The 15,877-nt window shown below is 41.9% G+C and overlaps 1 protein-coding gene across 3 annotated transcripts in view; it reads left to right on the top strand.

Moving 5' to 3' along the window:
* Positions 1-928: 928 nt before the first annotated feature.
* MAST2 (microtubule associated serine/threonine kinase 2) overlaps positions 929-15,877 on the top strand; it is a 208,734-nt gene continuing 193,785 nt past the window's right edge. For all 3 annotated transcript variants that reach the window (XM_068963766.1, XM_068963764.1, XM_068963765.1), the window contains exon 1: positions 929-1,126. In XM_068963766.1, the coding sequence (XP_068819867.1) occupies positions 929-1,126 (198 nt within the window). The remainder of the gene's footprint in view (positions 1,127-15,877) is intronic.

Here is a 15,877-nt window from a genome sequence, read left to right as displayed (position 1 = left end):
ATCTATTGCTTCTTCCCCTTTTATAGGACTTTCCACATCCTGTCTTACTTTTTGGAAGCAGCAGGAAACCGTGGAAAGAGTCAGAAAAGCCAGAATTTGAGTTCTGTCCAGCTTACTCAGTGACCTGGTGCATGTCACTTCTCGTCGGTCTTCTTATCTGTAACAGGAGAATGAACAGACCTGCCTTCAAAGTGTGATGTGACGATCAGATGACAGTTGGTTGGCAGATGCTGAACAAAAAGGCATGCATCCGTGTTCTGTTCACTAGTTGTCTCCTTTATCTTCTTGCTGCTCCTGGTCCTTCTCCACCTACTTCCTTGAGGACGTTGATCAGTTCTAATTCATTTTCGATTCGCACCACTTAGCTTGGCCTGGCACACAATTTCATGAATGGACGAAAGAAAGAATCAATGAACCGTCCGCGGCTACCACAGGCGCTTCGGGGCCCCGCCCCCTTCCGCTCTCCGCCCCCTCCCTCCCACACCATGCGGTGGGGCCAAGGGCGGGTCTCTCGCGACCGTTCGCTGGCGCGTGCGCGGGAGACGGCGCGCGGCCGGAGGTGGCGGGCGGGCTCCCGGTGCGCGCGCGCGAGGGGAAGGGAGGGGCGGGGCCCGGCCAGAGGCAGGCGGGCGGGCGGCTGGCTGTGCAGCCGGCGGCGGCGGCGGCGGCGGGTGACCAGCCGAGCGTGTGCCGGCTGGGACAGGACGAGGCTGCGGCGATGCTGCCTCCTGCGTAAGGAGCGCCGAGGAGGCCGCGGCCCTTGAGGCCCCAGAAAGCGCGGAGGAGCTGCGGGCTGCGATCGGTGGCTTCGGGTGCCCGCCGGGCCATGGTGGCCGCGGGAGGTGGTTGGCGCGGTAGCGCTGCGGCCCGGGGAGGTGCGGGGCCGGGACAGTCGCGGCGCTGACGCCCGCAGGGCCCAGCCGCAGATATGAAGCGGAGCCGCTGCCGCGATCGACCGCAGCCGCCGCCGCCGCCGCTGCCGCCGGCAGCCGGCCGGGAGGATGGGGCTCAGCGGGCGGCGGAGCTGCCCCAGCCCCAGCCCCTGCCCCCGCGCCGGCGAGCGCCGCCCGGGAGGCAGCGACTGGAGGAGCGGACCGGGCCCGCAGGGCCCGAAGTCAGGGAGCAGGTAGGGCTGGCCGGGGTCTCGCAGGGAAAGGATGGGGAGGGGGAGCCTGAATGGGACTGATGGGGGAGGGCTGTCTCCGGCGGGAAGATTTGGGCTGGGGGAGTTGAAGGGGTGGGGATTGAATTGAAGTTGGGCAGGAGGAATGGGAGTTCTAGAGAGGCAGAAAAATGCGGAGTGGAGAAATGGAAGTATTAGTCTGGGGTTGAATGGGAAATGAGAGCGTAGGGATGAAAAATGGTCCTATGGGCGTTTGAGGTAAAGGGTTCTGGAGGAGAAGAAGAGACGCCGGAATGTGGGCTGGGAGTGAATGAAGTGCAAAGAGTAGGTTTACTAAAGGGGTATGGAGGAATTATCCAGAGGGGCAAAAAATGTAAGGTAGGGACAGTCAGTGTGATATAGTAAATGTTATCTTATTTTCTCGAGGTTGCCTTGACAGTTGTGAAAAAGATGTCATTCCTAAGCATTCTCTGGTTTGGCCATCGTTATAGTCTTGTTGGAATATGTTCCTAGCCATTGTTAAAGTTCTCTCCAGTAATGATTCATTTCTCGAGAAAGCACTTTTTAAAACATGTGCTTTGGGGATGCATGTGTGCAATCCAAAGGAAGTACTGTGAGCAGAGAATTCATAGATTTAGTCTCTGCCTTATAGGAGTTTACCACTGAAAATATCTTAGTGGGAAAACATACAAAGAAATGCAAAAAGTTCGTGGAGTTTCTGAATGGACAGGATGTGTTTATATATTAATTTTTTAATCAAGTGTGGGTTATTTAGAAGTAGGGGATAAAGGTCAGTTTTATGAGGGAGAAGTTGTCATTAGTAGCTGTAGGAAGTTCAGTGAGTACCTGCATGGTCCTTGATCTTGTGGGATTTACAGAAAAATGTATTGTAGTAATGGACTCCAGTGACAGCTTCCCTTTTGCACATACTATTCAAGACCCTACTGACTTCATCTTTGGAGATCTGAAGGGTCCTGGGTCCTGTTAGGTCTCCTGCCTAACAGGAGACCTTTCCTGTATGTTAAATAAGTATTTTCCATAGACATCATTATTATATAGTTTCAGTGATGCACATGTTAGCACTTGGACTTTCCCCCACTGTTGGTTTTTTATCTTGTATTCTCCACCCAGTGCTGAGTAGACTGTGCTATTGCTATCTTTGCCCTTACTTTGAGGCCGCTGAGCATTGTCCTCTTACTGTAATTTTCTCTCTCAACCTTGTCTTTTATATTCTCTGCAGTTCCTATTCAAAACATTTTAAAATGTACTTAAAACCCAGATCCTTTCCTGACTCAAGTTTACCTGGTCCAATTTACCTTATCCAGTGCTTCACTGAGGAGTTCAAGGTTACTTGATTTCTTCCCCTTTATCTCAGGATTTCTGTGTTCACTCATCCTTTTAAATCTCAAAGAAGGAAGTACTTATCCTCTTCCAGGCTAATTTCTCTATGTTTTTGATTTCATTACATCTTATCTTCTGTAGGCCCTTGTTGTCTTATACCTCAAATAAAAACAAAACAACAAGATTTCCATGAGTTTTGTAACCTACTTAAGCTACTTTGTAATCTCATTTTTGCTAACCAGCAACCTTCTTGAAAAATGAGTTTTTATATTCAGGAGTCTGAGAAAGCTCCAGGAGATGGTGAAGGACACAGAAGCCTGGCATGCTGCAGTCCATGGGGTTGCAGAGTTGGGCACAACTGAGTGACTGAACAACAGTTCACTGTCTCAGCTTCTTCACCTTATATACATTCCTCATATATTTGGCTTTTACACATAAACTCTCCCCAAACTGATGTCTTCAAGGTCATCAGTAACTTGTATGTTTGTTTATTTACTTTTTAATTGTGATGTGACTACAGAGTGCAAATCAAAGGTTCATTCAGCCCATGAATTTTTATAGAATGAATACACCTATGTCAGATAAGGATGTAGAACATTTCCAGTACCCTAGAATGTGCCTTTGTGTTTTCTCCCAGGTATTACTCATCTCTAGAGGTAACCACTCGCCAGCCTCTATCAGCATGGATTAGTGTTGCCTCTTCTGAACTTCATATAAATTAAATCATTCAGCTTAACTCTTTTATGACTGTACTCTTTCATTCAGCTGTGTCTGTAAGATTCATCTATGTTGTTTCTTTTAGAAAAAGCTTGTCCTTCTTCACTGCTGTATAGTTTTCCATTGTGTAAATGTACCATGATTGATGCTAAAACTTCCTTTTTTTAAGTTGAAAAATAATGTGTGGCTATTTGTTGAAAGTTTTCATTGTGAAAGAATTACACGGAAAGATTTGCAGCAGTCCTGGGGACCTTAAAATGACTAAATCTGATAACCTCCCTCTTCTCTGACCTCTGTGAACTATTGGTCACTCTTGACCATGTGTTTCTTTTGATGTTTTCTTCTCTTTTGTCATAATGTCTTTTCTACTCCTGTTTCTCTGACTGCTTCTTGGGTGTCTTTTTCTGTTTTCTGGCGCTGTCCCCAGTATGTTCCTTGAGGATGTGTTTCCTCTCTGTCCTTAGCTTTTTCTTTTTCTTTTTTCTGGTCATGCTGAGGCTTACAGGATCTTAGTTTCCCGACCAGGGAACCCAGGCCCCTGCGTGTGAAAACACTGAGTCCTAACCACTGAACCAACAGAGAATTCCCAGCTTTTTTCTTTTATCCTTTGTTTTAAAATTTTTATTTATTTATTCACTTTTGGTTGTGCTGGGTCTTTGTTGCTGCTCAGGCTTTTCTCCAGTTGCCGGGAGTGGGGATTACCCTCTAGTTGCCGAGCATGGGCTTCTCATTGGGGTGGTTTATCTTGTTGCAGAGCACAGGCTCCAGGGTACATGGGGTTCAGTAGTTGCAGCTTATGGGCTCTAGAGCATGTGGGCTTCATTAGTTATGACGTGAAGGCTCAGTAGTTGCGAGTGCAGGCTCAGTGGTTGTGGCACACTGGCTTAGTTGCCCCTTGGCACGTGGAATTTTTCCTGACCATGGATCGAATCCATGCCTCTTGCATTAGCAAGTGGTTTCTTAACCACTGGACCACCAGGGAAGTCCACAGGTTTTTTTCTTAATTGTATTTTGTTTTTTAACAGGTTTACCCTATTCATGGCAAGTACTTAGGATACGGAGTAGGGTCTACATGCTGTGCTTAGTCGTTCAGTTGTGTCCGACTCTTGTCGTGGGAATTCTCTGGGCAAGAATACTGGAGTGGGTTGCTATGCCCTCCTCCAAGGGATCTTCCCAACCCAAGAATCAAACCCAGTTCTTTGCATTGTAGGCATTCTTTACCGACTCAGCCAAAGGGTCTGTAGTTCTCTTTGTTCATGACATTGTGTTACAGAGCCTCCTTATAAAGTCGTCTGAGTCTCTAGGCCTGACCTCTTTTCTTAGCTCTATATTTCCATTTCTAGCCTTTCCACCTTTCTAACATTTCCACCTTAGACTTTCAGCATTTGTGATCTTAACATTAGTGGTTTTCATAATTTGATAGAGTCTTGAAATTCCATGACTTGAAATTATTTGTTGAAAACTTAAAAATTTTCAATTTTGTGTGTTATGAGATGGGATGGATTATTCCATTCATTCAGGGAGTAAAAACCTAGCTGATCACCAAGGTATCTACCTTTCAGAAATGACTTTGTTCTTCATTTCTCCTGACATGGAATAATGCTGTTATATGTTATACCATGCTGGTATTTAGGAATAATTTCTGAACAGGATGCAGAACTTGGATCTCTGGATGAGTGGCTTACTGTATCATTGAAATATCGATAGATTCCATTGTTCTGTTTCGAATTGCGCTTCTCCCTGTGTCTTCCCTTTCTCTGGTCCTCAAACTTGAAATTGTATCTGTGGTCTTTGTCTTTTCGCTCTCCCTTGACCCCCTTACCCAGATTCTGCTGATTCTGTCTTCATGATATCTTTCAAATCTTTATGCTTACTGTCATTACCTTAATCTACACCATTTATAAACTTTTGTCTTGGTTGTTGTAATATCTTAACTGCGTTTACTCTGCTTTTAGCCTTTTAACCTCTAATTTATTCTGTATTCTAATAAAGAAGATTGGAACTCCTTGCCTGTCTGAGTTGCAATAAGTATTTTTAAATGATCAATTCATTGCTTTATCTTCAGAAACTTTCATTAGCTTTTTAATAGCATAGAATAAAGTTTGAAGACCTTGGGATTCAAGGTCTACTTGAAACATCACTTTTTATTAGAATCAGTTAGAAGCCCCTTCTCTTGGTTCCCAATACTTTGCTTTGTATCCATTGTAGCATACATTATTGAAATAGCTTATCTCTCTTGTTAGCAAGTTCTTTGAGGCCCAGATTCTTTCATTTACTGTTGTATACCTAGGGCCTAGTATGGTATTTGAAACATAGTTATTAGTCTGAATACTTATTAGAAACATGGATGTGTGCTGGCACTTGAAATATATCCTGAGCAATATGCTAATTGGTTGTCAGTCTCTCATCAGAGAAAAAACTCCTCAGAGGCTGTCTTAATCATCACTGTACCAGCCCTTAGTGTTTTAACTGGTACATAATGGGCACTCAGTAAATATTTGTTTCCTCCTTAGGCACTTTCATATTTTTATTTTAATTAGTTATCTATCTGAAAAACTTTCTTCTCAGTCTTTGCCCATTGAAATTCTACTCAAGCTTCCAGGCCTAACTCATGCCACAGAAACTGTTCTGTGAAGTTGCTTTTCTATGATTGGGCTGTCATAAATAGCCCTTCTGTCCTTCTGTATTCATTTTATATTATTTCATATTTGCTTTTAAGTTGTAAATTATTGAGGGTGGGAACTATATCATCATTTTATATACCATAATACATAATCAAGGCCTTTGTCACAATAGGCACAATAATTATTTACTAACTGAATGAATGAACGAACAAGAAATGATTCAAATATTTTGAATTTGGGTGAGTTGAGTAATAACGGTAGTAAGAGAGAAATAGGTAAGTAAAGAAAATGAGACATTTTTGAAGATGGAAGACGATGGAGTTCAATTTTACTTTCTAGAATTCTCTCAGCACCATTAAGGAATTTTCAAAATTTTTTTTCATGAAAATCATTATTTGGCACTGTAATGTTATTGTATAGTCAAAGTGAAGTGAAAGTTGCTCAGTCATGTCCAACTCTTTGCGACCCCATGGACTGTATACTGTATAGTCCATGGAATTCTCTAGGCCAGAATACTAGAGTGTGTAGCCTTTCCCTTCTCTGGGGGATTTTCCAAGCCCGGGGATCATACCAGGTCTCCTGCATTGCAGGCAGATTCTTTACCAGCTGAGCCACAAGGGAAGCCCAAGAATACTGGAGTGGGTAGCCTATCTGTTCTCCAGAGGATTTTCCCAAACCAGGGATTGAACTGGGGTCTCCTGCGTTGCAGACAAATTCTTTACCAACTGAGCTATCAGAGAAGCCCAAAAGCACAGGGCAGAAAATACACAGAGGGAAAACTGCATGTATTTTTTAGGGAACTGTAATTGATTTGGTTTTGTTGGAATTTGAACTTGGAGGTGTAGATGATGAGTTTAGAGCCTAAAAGAGCCTAGATGGTAGAAGATCTTTACTACTGTTTAAAAAGAGTAAAGTAGGGGAGTAGGATGGTCTTACTTGTTTTTTAACCTGGGTTACTCTGGCAGCTGTGTGGAGGATACAGTGTAGGACATGGTGATTAAGACATGGGCATTTGAGAATTTTTCTGAGTTTTCCCAGGGGCTTTACAGGTGGCACAGTAGTAAAGACTCTGCCTGCCAGTGCTCGAGATGTTGGTTTGATCCCTCGGTTGGGAAGATCCCTGAGAAGGAAATGGCAACTCACTCCAGTATTCTTGCCTGGGAAATTCCATTGACAGAGGAGCCTGACAGGCTATATCAGATGCAGTTGAGCAGGTACTCACACTGAGTTTTCAATGGAAGATGTGTGCTTAGTTGCTCAGTCATGTCCAACTCTTTGTGACCCCATGGACTATAGCCCGCTAGTCTCCTCTGTTCTTGGAATTCTCCAGGCAAGAATACTGGAGTGGGTGACCATTCCCTTCTCCAGAGTATCTTCCTGACACAGAGATCGAACCTGAGTCTCCTGCATTGCAGGTGGATCCTTTATCATTTGAGTCCTTGGGGTGCTAGTGATAAAGAACTCGCTTGTCAGTGGAGGAGACATAAAAGACTTTGATCCCTGGGTCAGGAAGATCTCCTTGAGGAGGGCATGGCAACCCATTCTAGTATCAGTATTTTCGCTTAGAGAATCCTGTGGACAGAGGAACCTGGGAAGCAGCTGTCCATAGGATTGCAAAGAGCTGGACATGACTGAAGTGACTTAGCACGCACCTACTCCAGTCTGACCTCTGCAATGACAATGAGTTTTCAATACAGAGTGTTTGTTAACTCTTTCCTCCCATCTTGTCCTGAAGTAATATAAGTAAGGGCCAGCCCTGAAAACCTATTACCTTTGGGAGATTTGATTTTGTCAAAGGTCCTGGGAGCAGAGAGCCTGGGATGATTGAAGCAGGTTGGACAGTTTTCCCTGATGAGCGTAGGACACATCTGTACAGATTTTTCCCATCTTTGTTTTACTGGATGCCTCTTAGCCTAAGATCAGCCTAAAAGCTTTTTCCACCCCAGTTACTCATGGTGACCTATGATTAGGATTATCAGAGACAGCTTCATACTGCAATCCGTATGCCTCCTTCATTGCGGTCTTAGCTACTATATGGTTCTTTGCTAAATTTGCTACCTAGTTTTGTACTTTTTGGTAAAACCCCCATGGTACCTTGGTAATTATCTTTTTTATCAGCAGGTATTGGTTGTTTTTCTTCTCTTATATATGTACTTGGGGTTCCAAAGAGGTTTGAAAACCAGGTTGTTGGGTCAAGGGCTAGCCCTGGGGGTGGAGGAAAAAGTCCTCAGGGGAGAGCAGAGACTTAGGTGTCCCTGGGAGTCAGGACTTACACATGATGCACTGTTAGTCCGACATGGTTGACCACCTTTTTGTTTCAGTGTTGTACCTCATTGTCAACTCCCAAACTCTTTTCTCTGCACTATAGCCATATATACAGTGGTGATGTAAAAGTCAAAGTCGCTCAGCTGTGTCCGACTCTTTGCGACCCCATGGACTATACAGTCCATGGAATTCTCCAGGCCAGAATACTGGAGTGGATAGCCATTTGCTTCTCCAGGGGATCTTCCCAACCCAGGGATGGAAACCAGGTCTCCCACATTGCAGGCAGATTCTTTACCAGCTGAGCCACCAGTGAGGACCCTATATAAAGTGGAAATATAGTAAATAATTGATGAGGAAAATTGATATCAACCTGAGCTTCCTGCTTCCATGTTCATTGGGCATATTTCATCTTTACCAGTAATAGGTCCACTTCTAAAATCTTAGTTTAGAGCTTACCACACTCTGACCTTCACATCATCTTCTGTTTCTGTAGCTCGCATTCATTCATCTCCAAAAATTGTTCAAACTCTTTGTAACCTCTGGTCTGTTGATTTTTGTTTTTCCTAAATCATCTTTCATTGTTGGTCACCTCATGCCTCTACTTTCCTCCTTGTCCAACTAAGTATTTCATGGGCTATCATAATTATTCCTGTGTATGTACCTTCAGTACCTTCTGTCATACCTGTCATACTGGAGAAAATCCCAGCTGTGATTAAACCAACTCTTCTATGGTACACTTGTATCAGATAATAAAAGAAATAAGTAAAATATGTAGTGTGCTACAGAGTGATAACGGAGAAGGCGATGGCACCCCACTCCAGTACTCTTGCCTAGAAAATCCCATGAACGGAGGAGCTTGGTAGGCTGCAGTCCATGGGGTCGCGAAGAGTCAGACACGACTGAGTGGCTTCCCTTTCATTTTTCACTTTAATGCATTGGAGAAGGAAATGGCAACCCACTCCAGTGTTCTTGCCGGGAGAATCCCAGAGACAGGGGAGCCTGATGGGCTGCCATCTATGGGGTCACACTTAGCCGGACACGACTGAAGTGACTTAGCAACAGCAGCATAGTGTGATAAATACTATGAAGGAAATAAAGCAGGAAAGGGGGACATAGAGTGATGGGAGATTTTATGGCTTTAAATAGCATTATTATGAAAGACATCTCTTTGGAATGAGATGTTTGAGTGAAGACCTGAAGGATGTAAGAAACAGGCATTTCAATTTTGAGGGAAGAGTATACTTGGTAGAGGTAGAAAGCTCCTTAGGCTGGAAGCATACCTTTAGCTCCAAAATATTGTTTGAGGAACACCAAGGAGCCCAAGTATGGCTAGAGTAGAGTGAGTAAGAGGAAGAGTAGTAGGTGAGGTCAAAGGGGAAAGATGGGGAGAGGAGGGCTGAATTGTGGAGAGTTTCAGATGGGTAAGTGTCTTACAGGGTAAGGTTTTTGGCTTTTGTGCTGAAGGAGATGAAAAACCGTTGGAGAATTTTGAGCAGAGGAATAACGTGATCTGACATTCACTTTAATCCCATCTGTTTGACTACTCTAAGGAGCACTGGCTGAATGGGTATGTGGAAGCAGTGAGACCACTCAAGAGACTCTTGCAGTTATTCAGGCAAACGAGCAAGGGATATGAAATAATTGTCTGTGATTAAGAGAGTGCTTTTTTTTTTTTTTTTAAGAGTAAAACCACTTGAAAGAGTTGTCTGTATCTTCTTTCATTTCTTCTGCTCTTACTCTTTCCTGCACCCATTCCAGTCAAATCAGGCCTTAGTCTCCTAATTCCACTGCAGCACTTTTGTCAGGGTCATCATTGGTCAAATCCAGTGGCCAGTTTTCAGTATTCATCTCACTCAACCTGTTGCTTTTGACATGGTTGATCATTCCATCATTTGGCTCCTGGGACCATGATCTCTTGGTTTTCTTCCAGTCTCACCAGTGCTTCAGGGAGCTTAGTATTTAATCTGCTTCTATAGTCTGCTCTCTCTCCTGATGTAATCTCATTAGATTGTATTACTTTGCATTTCATCTGTATGCTGTTGATTTCCATGTTTTTTCCTCTAGTCTTGACTTGCCTCTGAGCTCTAACTCCTTTTTTCAGTTGTGAGTGTAACATTTCTATTTGGGTAACTAATAGACCTTTCAAACTTAATGTGTCCAATGTTGAACCCTGTTTTTATTTCCTTTTCTGCTTCTCCCTCAGTCTTTCCCATGTCAATAAATGGCACTATCATTCAAGCTATGACAAACCTAGACAGAGTATTAAAAAGCAGAGACAACACTTTGCTGACAAAGGTACATATACTCAAAGCTTTGATTTTTTCAGTAGTCATGAACAGTAGTAGTGAGAGTTGGGCCATAAAGAAGGCTGAATGTTGAAGAATTGATGCTTTTGAACTGTGGTGCTGGAGAAGACTCTTGAGAGACTGTTGGACTGCAAGGAGATCAAACCAGTCCATCCAAAAGGAAATCCGTCCTGAATATTCACTGGAAGGACTGATGCTGAAGCTGAAGCTCCATTACGTTGGCCACCTGATGTGAAGAACTGATTCCCTGGAAAAGCCCATGATGTTGGGAAAGATTGAGGGCAGGAGTGAGGGAGGAGTGACCAGAGCGTAAGATGGTTGGATGGCATCATCGACTCAATGGACATGAGTTTGAGCAAACTCTGGGAGATGGTGATGGACAGGGAAGCCTGGCGTGGTGCAGTCTATGGGTCGCAAAGAGTCGGACACTATTGAGCGACTAAACAACAAAATCATTCACTCAGAGCAAAATATGGAAGTTGTTTTGGATTCTTTTCTAAACCTCATATTCCACATTCAGCCCATCAGTTCTGGTTGGTGCAGTATTCAAACTGCATGAGACTTTTCCCTACTAGTTCCATCAGTAGTCTAATATTAGCCTCTTTCATCTTCCATCTGGGTTACTATAAAAGTCTCCTAACCTGTCTTCCTGATTCTATTCTTCTACCCTCCCCCCCCAACTATGATAATGATAATTTGTACACAGCAAGAGCAGTATCATCCTGTAAAAGTTAAAGTCAAAATCTGTCACCCTCTCTAGTCGAAAGTGGCTTTCCATCACAGTTAATCAAAGTTGAAGGTGCTTGCTTTGTCCTATAGGTGCCTACGTGATCTGCCTCTAGGCCTTCTCAAACCTCATTTCCTTCACTTCCTCTTGTTACTGTGCTCTAGTCACAGTGGGTGCCTTGATGGTCTCAAGATATATTAAGCATGCTCTTCCCTGAGCTCATTTTAAAAATTATTTGAGGACTTCTATACTTGGTATTTTTCTCTACCTGAGGTGTTTTTTCTCTGGATATGTTTTTATGACTGGCTTCCTCATTTCATTTAGGTCTCTGTTCAGATATCACCTCCTCAAAGAGGCCTTCCTTGATCAGCTTTTTTAAAGTAGCACTCCTAGTCACTCCTGTCCCCTCTTTCTATTATGTCCTTTATTCACCTGTGACTGTCACATATTTGTTATTTATTGTCATTCTCACATATTAGGATATATGCTTCATGAGGATATGAATTTGAATTGGTTTTTCCTTACTGCTGTATCTCCAGTTTCTAGACATGTATATTGGAGATGCTAAAGAAATACATTGAGTGAATGTATAGTGATTAAGTCATTGTCTGACCTTAGAGTCCAACTCTGTGACCTGATGCAAGTTACTTAAATTTTTTAAGCCTTAATCACCCCATGTGTATGTAGTGGAGATAATTTCATTACCAATTTCTTTGTTAGGATTTAATAAATTTATCCATGTAAAACACTTACTACAAAGCCTGATACCGATGAGTGCTCAATAATGGTTAATTATTATATTTTTAGGATACATGCATAGAATATGTGAGTATAGGGTCCATGTTTTTCAGTGTTCTTATCTGGTTTCAGAAAGAAATAGAAAAAGGTATGTCTTGACCTTTGATTTGTTGGCATTATTGAACTGTCCTTTTATTTTGTTCAGCTTGAAAAAGCGGCTTTAATTTGTATATTTTTCCTTTTAGCCCACTGGGCTCCTCTGTCTATGGGGATTCTCGAGGTAAGACTACTGGAGTGGGTAGCCTGTCCCTTCTCCAGGGGATCTTCCTGACCCAGAATCAACCCGGGGTTTCCTGCAGGCGGATTCTTTACAACCTGAGCTACCAGGGAAGCCCTTAGGGAAACTTCTGTGAATTTCTTTCTAAGTAACTGGTTTAGAATGTGTTATAGTCTCCCTAGGCTTTAGAATGAATTTAATAGCAAATATGGACCAAGGAAACCACATTTTAAAATTCTGTGATATTGTTTTAGTTGTTTACCAGTATTAATGTTATGTTCACCCTTCTTAAGGGCAGACCTGACAGCAGACGCACAGATCCTTTAACCTTGGATTTGTTGGGAGATGAATAAGCCACGTAGCTTCTCTGCCTGTATTTCAGCAAAACAGGGACAATATAGATATAGGAATACTTGTTTTTAAATTTTATATAAATTATTTATTATATGTATACTTTTGCTCTCTAACCTTGTTCCACTCAGCATTGTTTCTGAGTATTATATGTCCCAGATCAGCACACTTTTTCTGTTAAGGGCAATATAATAAATATTTTAGGCTTTGTCATACTGTTTGTTTCACGACTACATACTCAACTGTATTGTTGTAGCATGATAGCATCCCTAAGGCAATATGCCAATGAATGAACTTATCTATATTTCAATAGACTATATAGAGACATTGAAATTAGAATTTTATGTAATTTCCATATTTGTCATATTGAGAATACTATTGTACAAAATCTTGTTCTGTTGTTTTCCAACTATTTACAAATGTAAAAATTTCTTTTAGCTCCCTGGGTAGACATAAGCAGACTGTGGGTAGGACACGGCCTACCAGCTGAAGTTTACTTACCTTGATCTATGTTATCTTAACACATTTAGATTAATTTCATCAATTTTAAACTGCTATATAGCATTCTTTTGAAAGAATAATTTGTAATATGTAAACTTTTTTTTTTTTTAATTGGACTTCCCTGGTGGCAGGGAAGTAAAGAATCTGCCTGCAATGCGGGAGACCTGGGTTTTATCACAGGGTTGGGAAGATCCCCTTTAGGAGGGCATGGCAACCCACTCCAGTATGCTCACCTGGTGAATCCCCATGGACAGAGGAGCCTGGCAGGCTACAGTCCATGGGGCCACAAAGAGTCGGATAGGACTGAGTAGACTAAGCACAGCACAGCACACATTTTGTTATAATAATGGACCATTAGGTGATTTCCATTTTCCAGCGCTACAGTAAATATTCTTGTACTTATCTCCTTGTGCACATGTGCAGGAGTTTCTCTTACAGGATATTGTTGCCAGATTGCTTTTTTCAGTGTTTGTACCTGTATGTGCTTTGACCACTGATGTTTCGCTGTGTCCTTGACAACTCTTGGTGTTATCACTTTTTGTTAATTTTCTAGGTTTAGATGGCATCTCAGTGCTTTAAATACATTTTCCTGATTATTAGCAAGGTTGAGAATCTCTTCACAGATTTAGTATTTACTTGGAAGTTTTGTTTTCTGTGACTTCCTTAGTTATGAACTTTGTTTTTCTCATAAACTGTTTCTTTTTATTTTTCTTATTGATTGTTGTTGAGTTTTTTTTTAAATTGTCATTTAGAAATAGAATATGGTGAAGAGGTATTGTAGGGAAAGAGCAGATTAGCCAAGATAGCAGTGATGAGACTCTGGACCCACAGCCTCTCGCTCTCGCCCCATGTTTTGTAAATACATGGTTATGTAACAGCTGAGGTCACTTATAGCCCTGCACATGCACTTCACAACATACCCCCTTGGCCACAGGCCACCTTTGTCCTGCAAACATCTATAAGCTCCACCTGAAAAGCCCTTGAGGCTGCATTATGTCTGCATCTGCTAGGTCAACCTCAAGAGAATACAGTGTGTCTGCCTTACGGCTGTTGCGCTAGCCCGGAGAGAATAAACATGTCTGCAGTTCCTTGAGTTTTCTTCCAGCTTCCCCACTTGTGCCTTGCCTACCCTGGGTTCAGCAAACAGTGAGATACAGGGAGATAAATATACTTTAGGTTTGAATTCTCTTAATAGATTAGTAGGTTTGGATTTGAAATGGGGATAGCAGTGTCTATTTAACCATGTTGTTCTTATGGTTATAAATTGCCTAGTTTGTATTGGAGCTCACTAAATGTTTGTTTCTATGTTTTTTATTGTGTTTGTTCTTTGTCACTACTGTAACTTTATGTGTAGCAAAGTATTCCTTTTGTAGCAGATCACTTGTTTTGTGAATTTTCTTTTCTTTCCTCCTCCTTTCTTTCTTTTTTACTATTTAATTGTTTATTGTCAAATACAATAAGTACAGAAAAGCAGTCAAAAACAAAAGGATAATTTAGTGAATTATAAAATGAATGCCATTAATCAAGCAGAATTTTACCATCCATTCAGGAAACTCTTCTTGCTGTGGCCCTCCCAATCATAGTCCCTCTGTCTCTGCAAAAGTAATCAGTATTCTGACCCAGGGCTTCCCTGGTAGTTCAGATGGTAAAGAATCTGCCTGCAATGCAGGAGACCTGGGTTCAGTCCCTGGGTTGGGAAGATCCCGTGGAGGAGGGCATGGCAACCCACTCCAGTATTCTTGCCTGAAGAATCCCATGGACAGAGGAGCCTGGTGGGCTATACAGTCCATAGGGTTACAAAGAGTCAGACCCGACTGAGTGACTAGGCATAGCACAGCACGTTCTGACTTAAGCCTTTCTTCGTATTTCTCTTTAAATTTGCATCTAAGACATTACAGTTTAGTCTTGCCCATTTTAAAAAACTAGATGTGTTTGGCTCTTTTAATTTATACATTTTCCTTTCATCTCTTCTTTAAAGTCTGTATGTTGAAAAACCTTGGAACATTTGACCTGTAGTTTCCCATAGTCTAGATTCATAGTTATGGTGCATTTCAAAATGCTTCAGGTCCTTTGTATTGCCTGCAAGTTACAGCTGGATAGAGAGGCTTAATCAGTCTCAGGTTCAATTCCTTTGGCAAGATTTTGGGTGGTAGTGTGTTCTTTCAATAGAAGGCACACGACGTCTGCTTTTTGCTCTTTGATTGGGGGTCCCCTGTACATAATGAAATGCATCTTTCTCACTGTTTTGAATATTTTCTCTTTGTTGCTGGCTTCAACAGTTGGTAATGACATGTTTTGACTCAAATTCTGTTTGAGTTTGACCTACTTGAGGTTCATTGTGCTTCTGCACGTGTAGGCTCATATCTCATCAAATTTGGTAAGTTTTTGGCAGTGACTTCTTCAGGTATTCTTCCCATTTCTCTCTTCTTCTGGGAGTCCCTTAATGCATATATTGTTTCTTTTGAATATGAACCCCTCATCTCTTAGGCTCTCTTCACTTTATTCTCTTCTTTCTTTTTGTTCCTCAGACTATATAGCTTTAATTGTCTTGTCCTCGAGATTGCTGATTATGTCTTTGCTTTCTCAGATTTGCCATTGAACCCCCTACTGAACTTTTCATTTATTTATTGGTTTTCTTATTGCTAGAATTTCTATTTGATTCCCTTTTATAATTTGTCTTTTTGTTGATAGTCCTTGTTTTGTTCATACATTGTTTTCCTGATTTTCTTTAATTCTTTGCAAATGTTTTCCTTTAGTGATAGGAGCTTATTTAAGACAATAGATTTCAAGTTTTCTGCAAAGTGGAATACTGGGCTTCCTCAGGGATGTTTTCTGTTAATGTATTTTGACTCTTTTGAGTGGACCATACTTTCTTATTTCTTTATACGTCTTGTGTTTTTTTAAAAT

Source organism: Capricornis sumatraensis, chromosome 2 (genome assembly GCF_032405125.1).
Source record: "Capricornis sumatraensis isolate serow.1 chromosome 2, serow.2, whole genome shotgun sequence".
NCBI lineage: Eukaryota > Metazoa > Chordata > Mammalia > Artiodactyla > Bovidae > Capricornis > Capricornis sumatraensis.
Note: the sequence above shows the minus strand (reverse complement) of the source record. Positions and strands in the feature narration are given on the sequence as shown.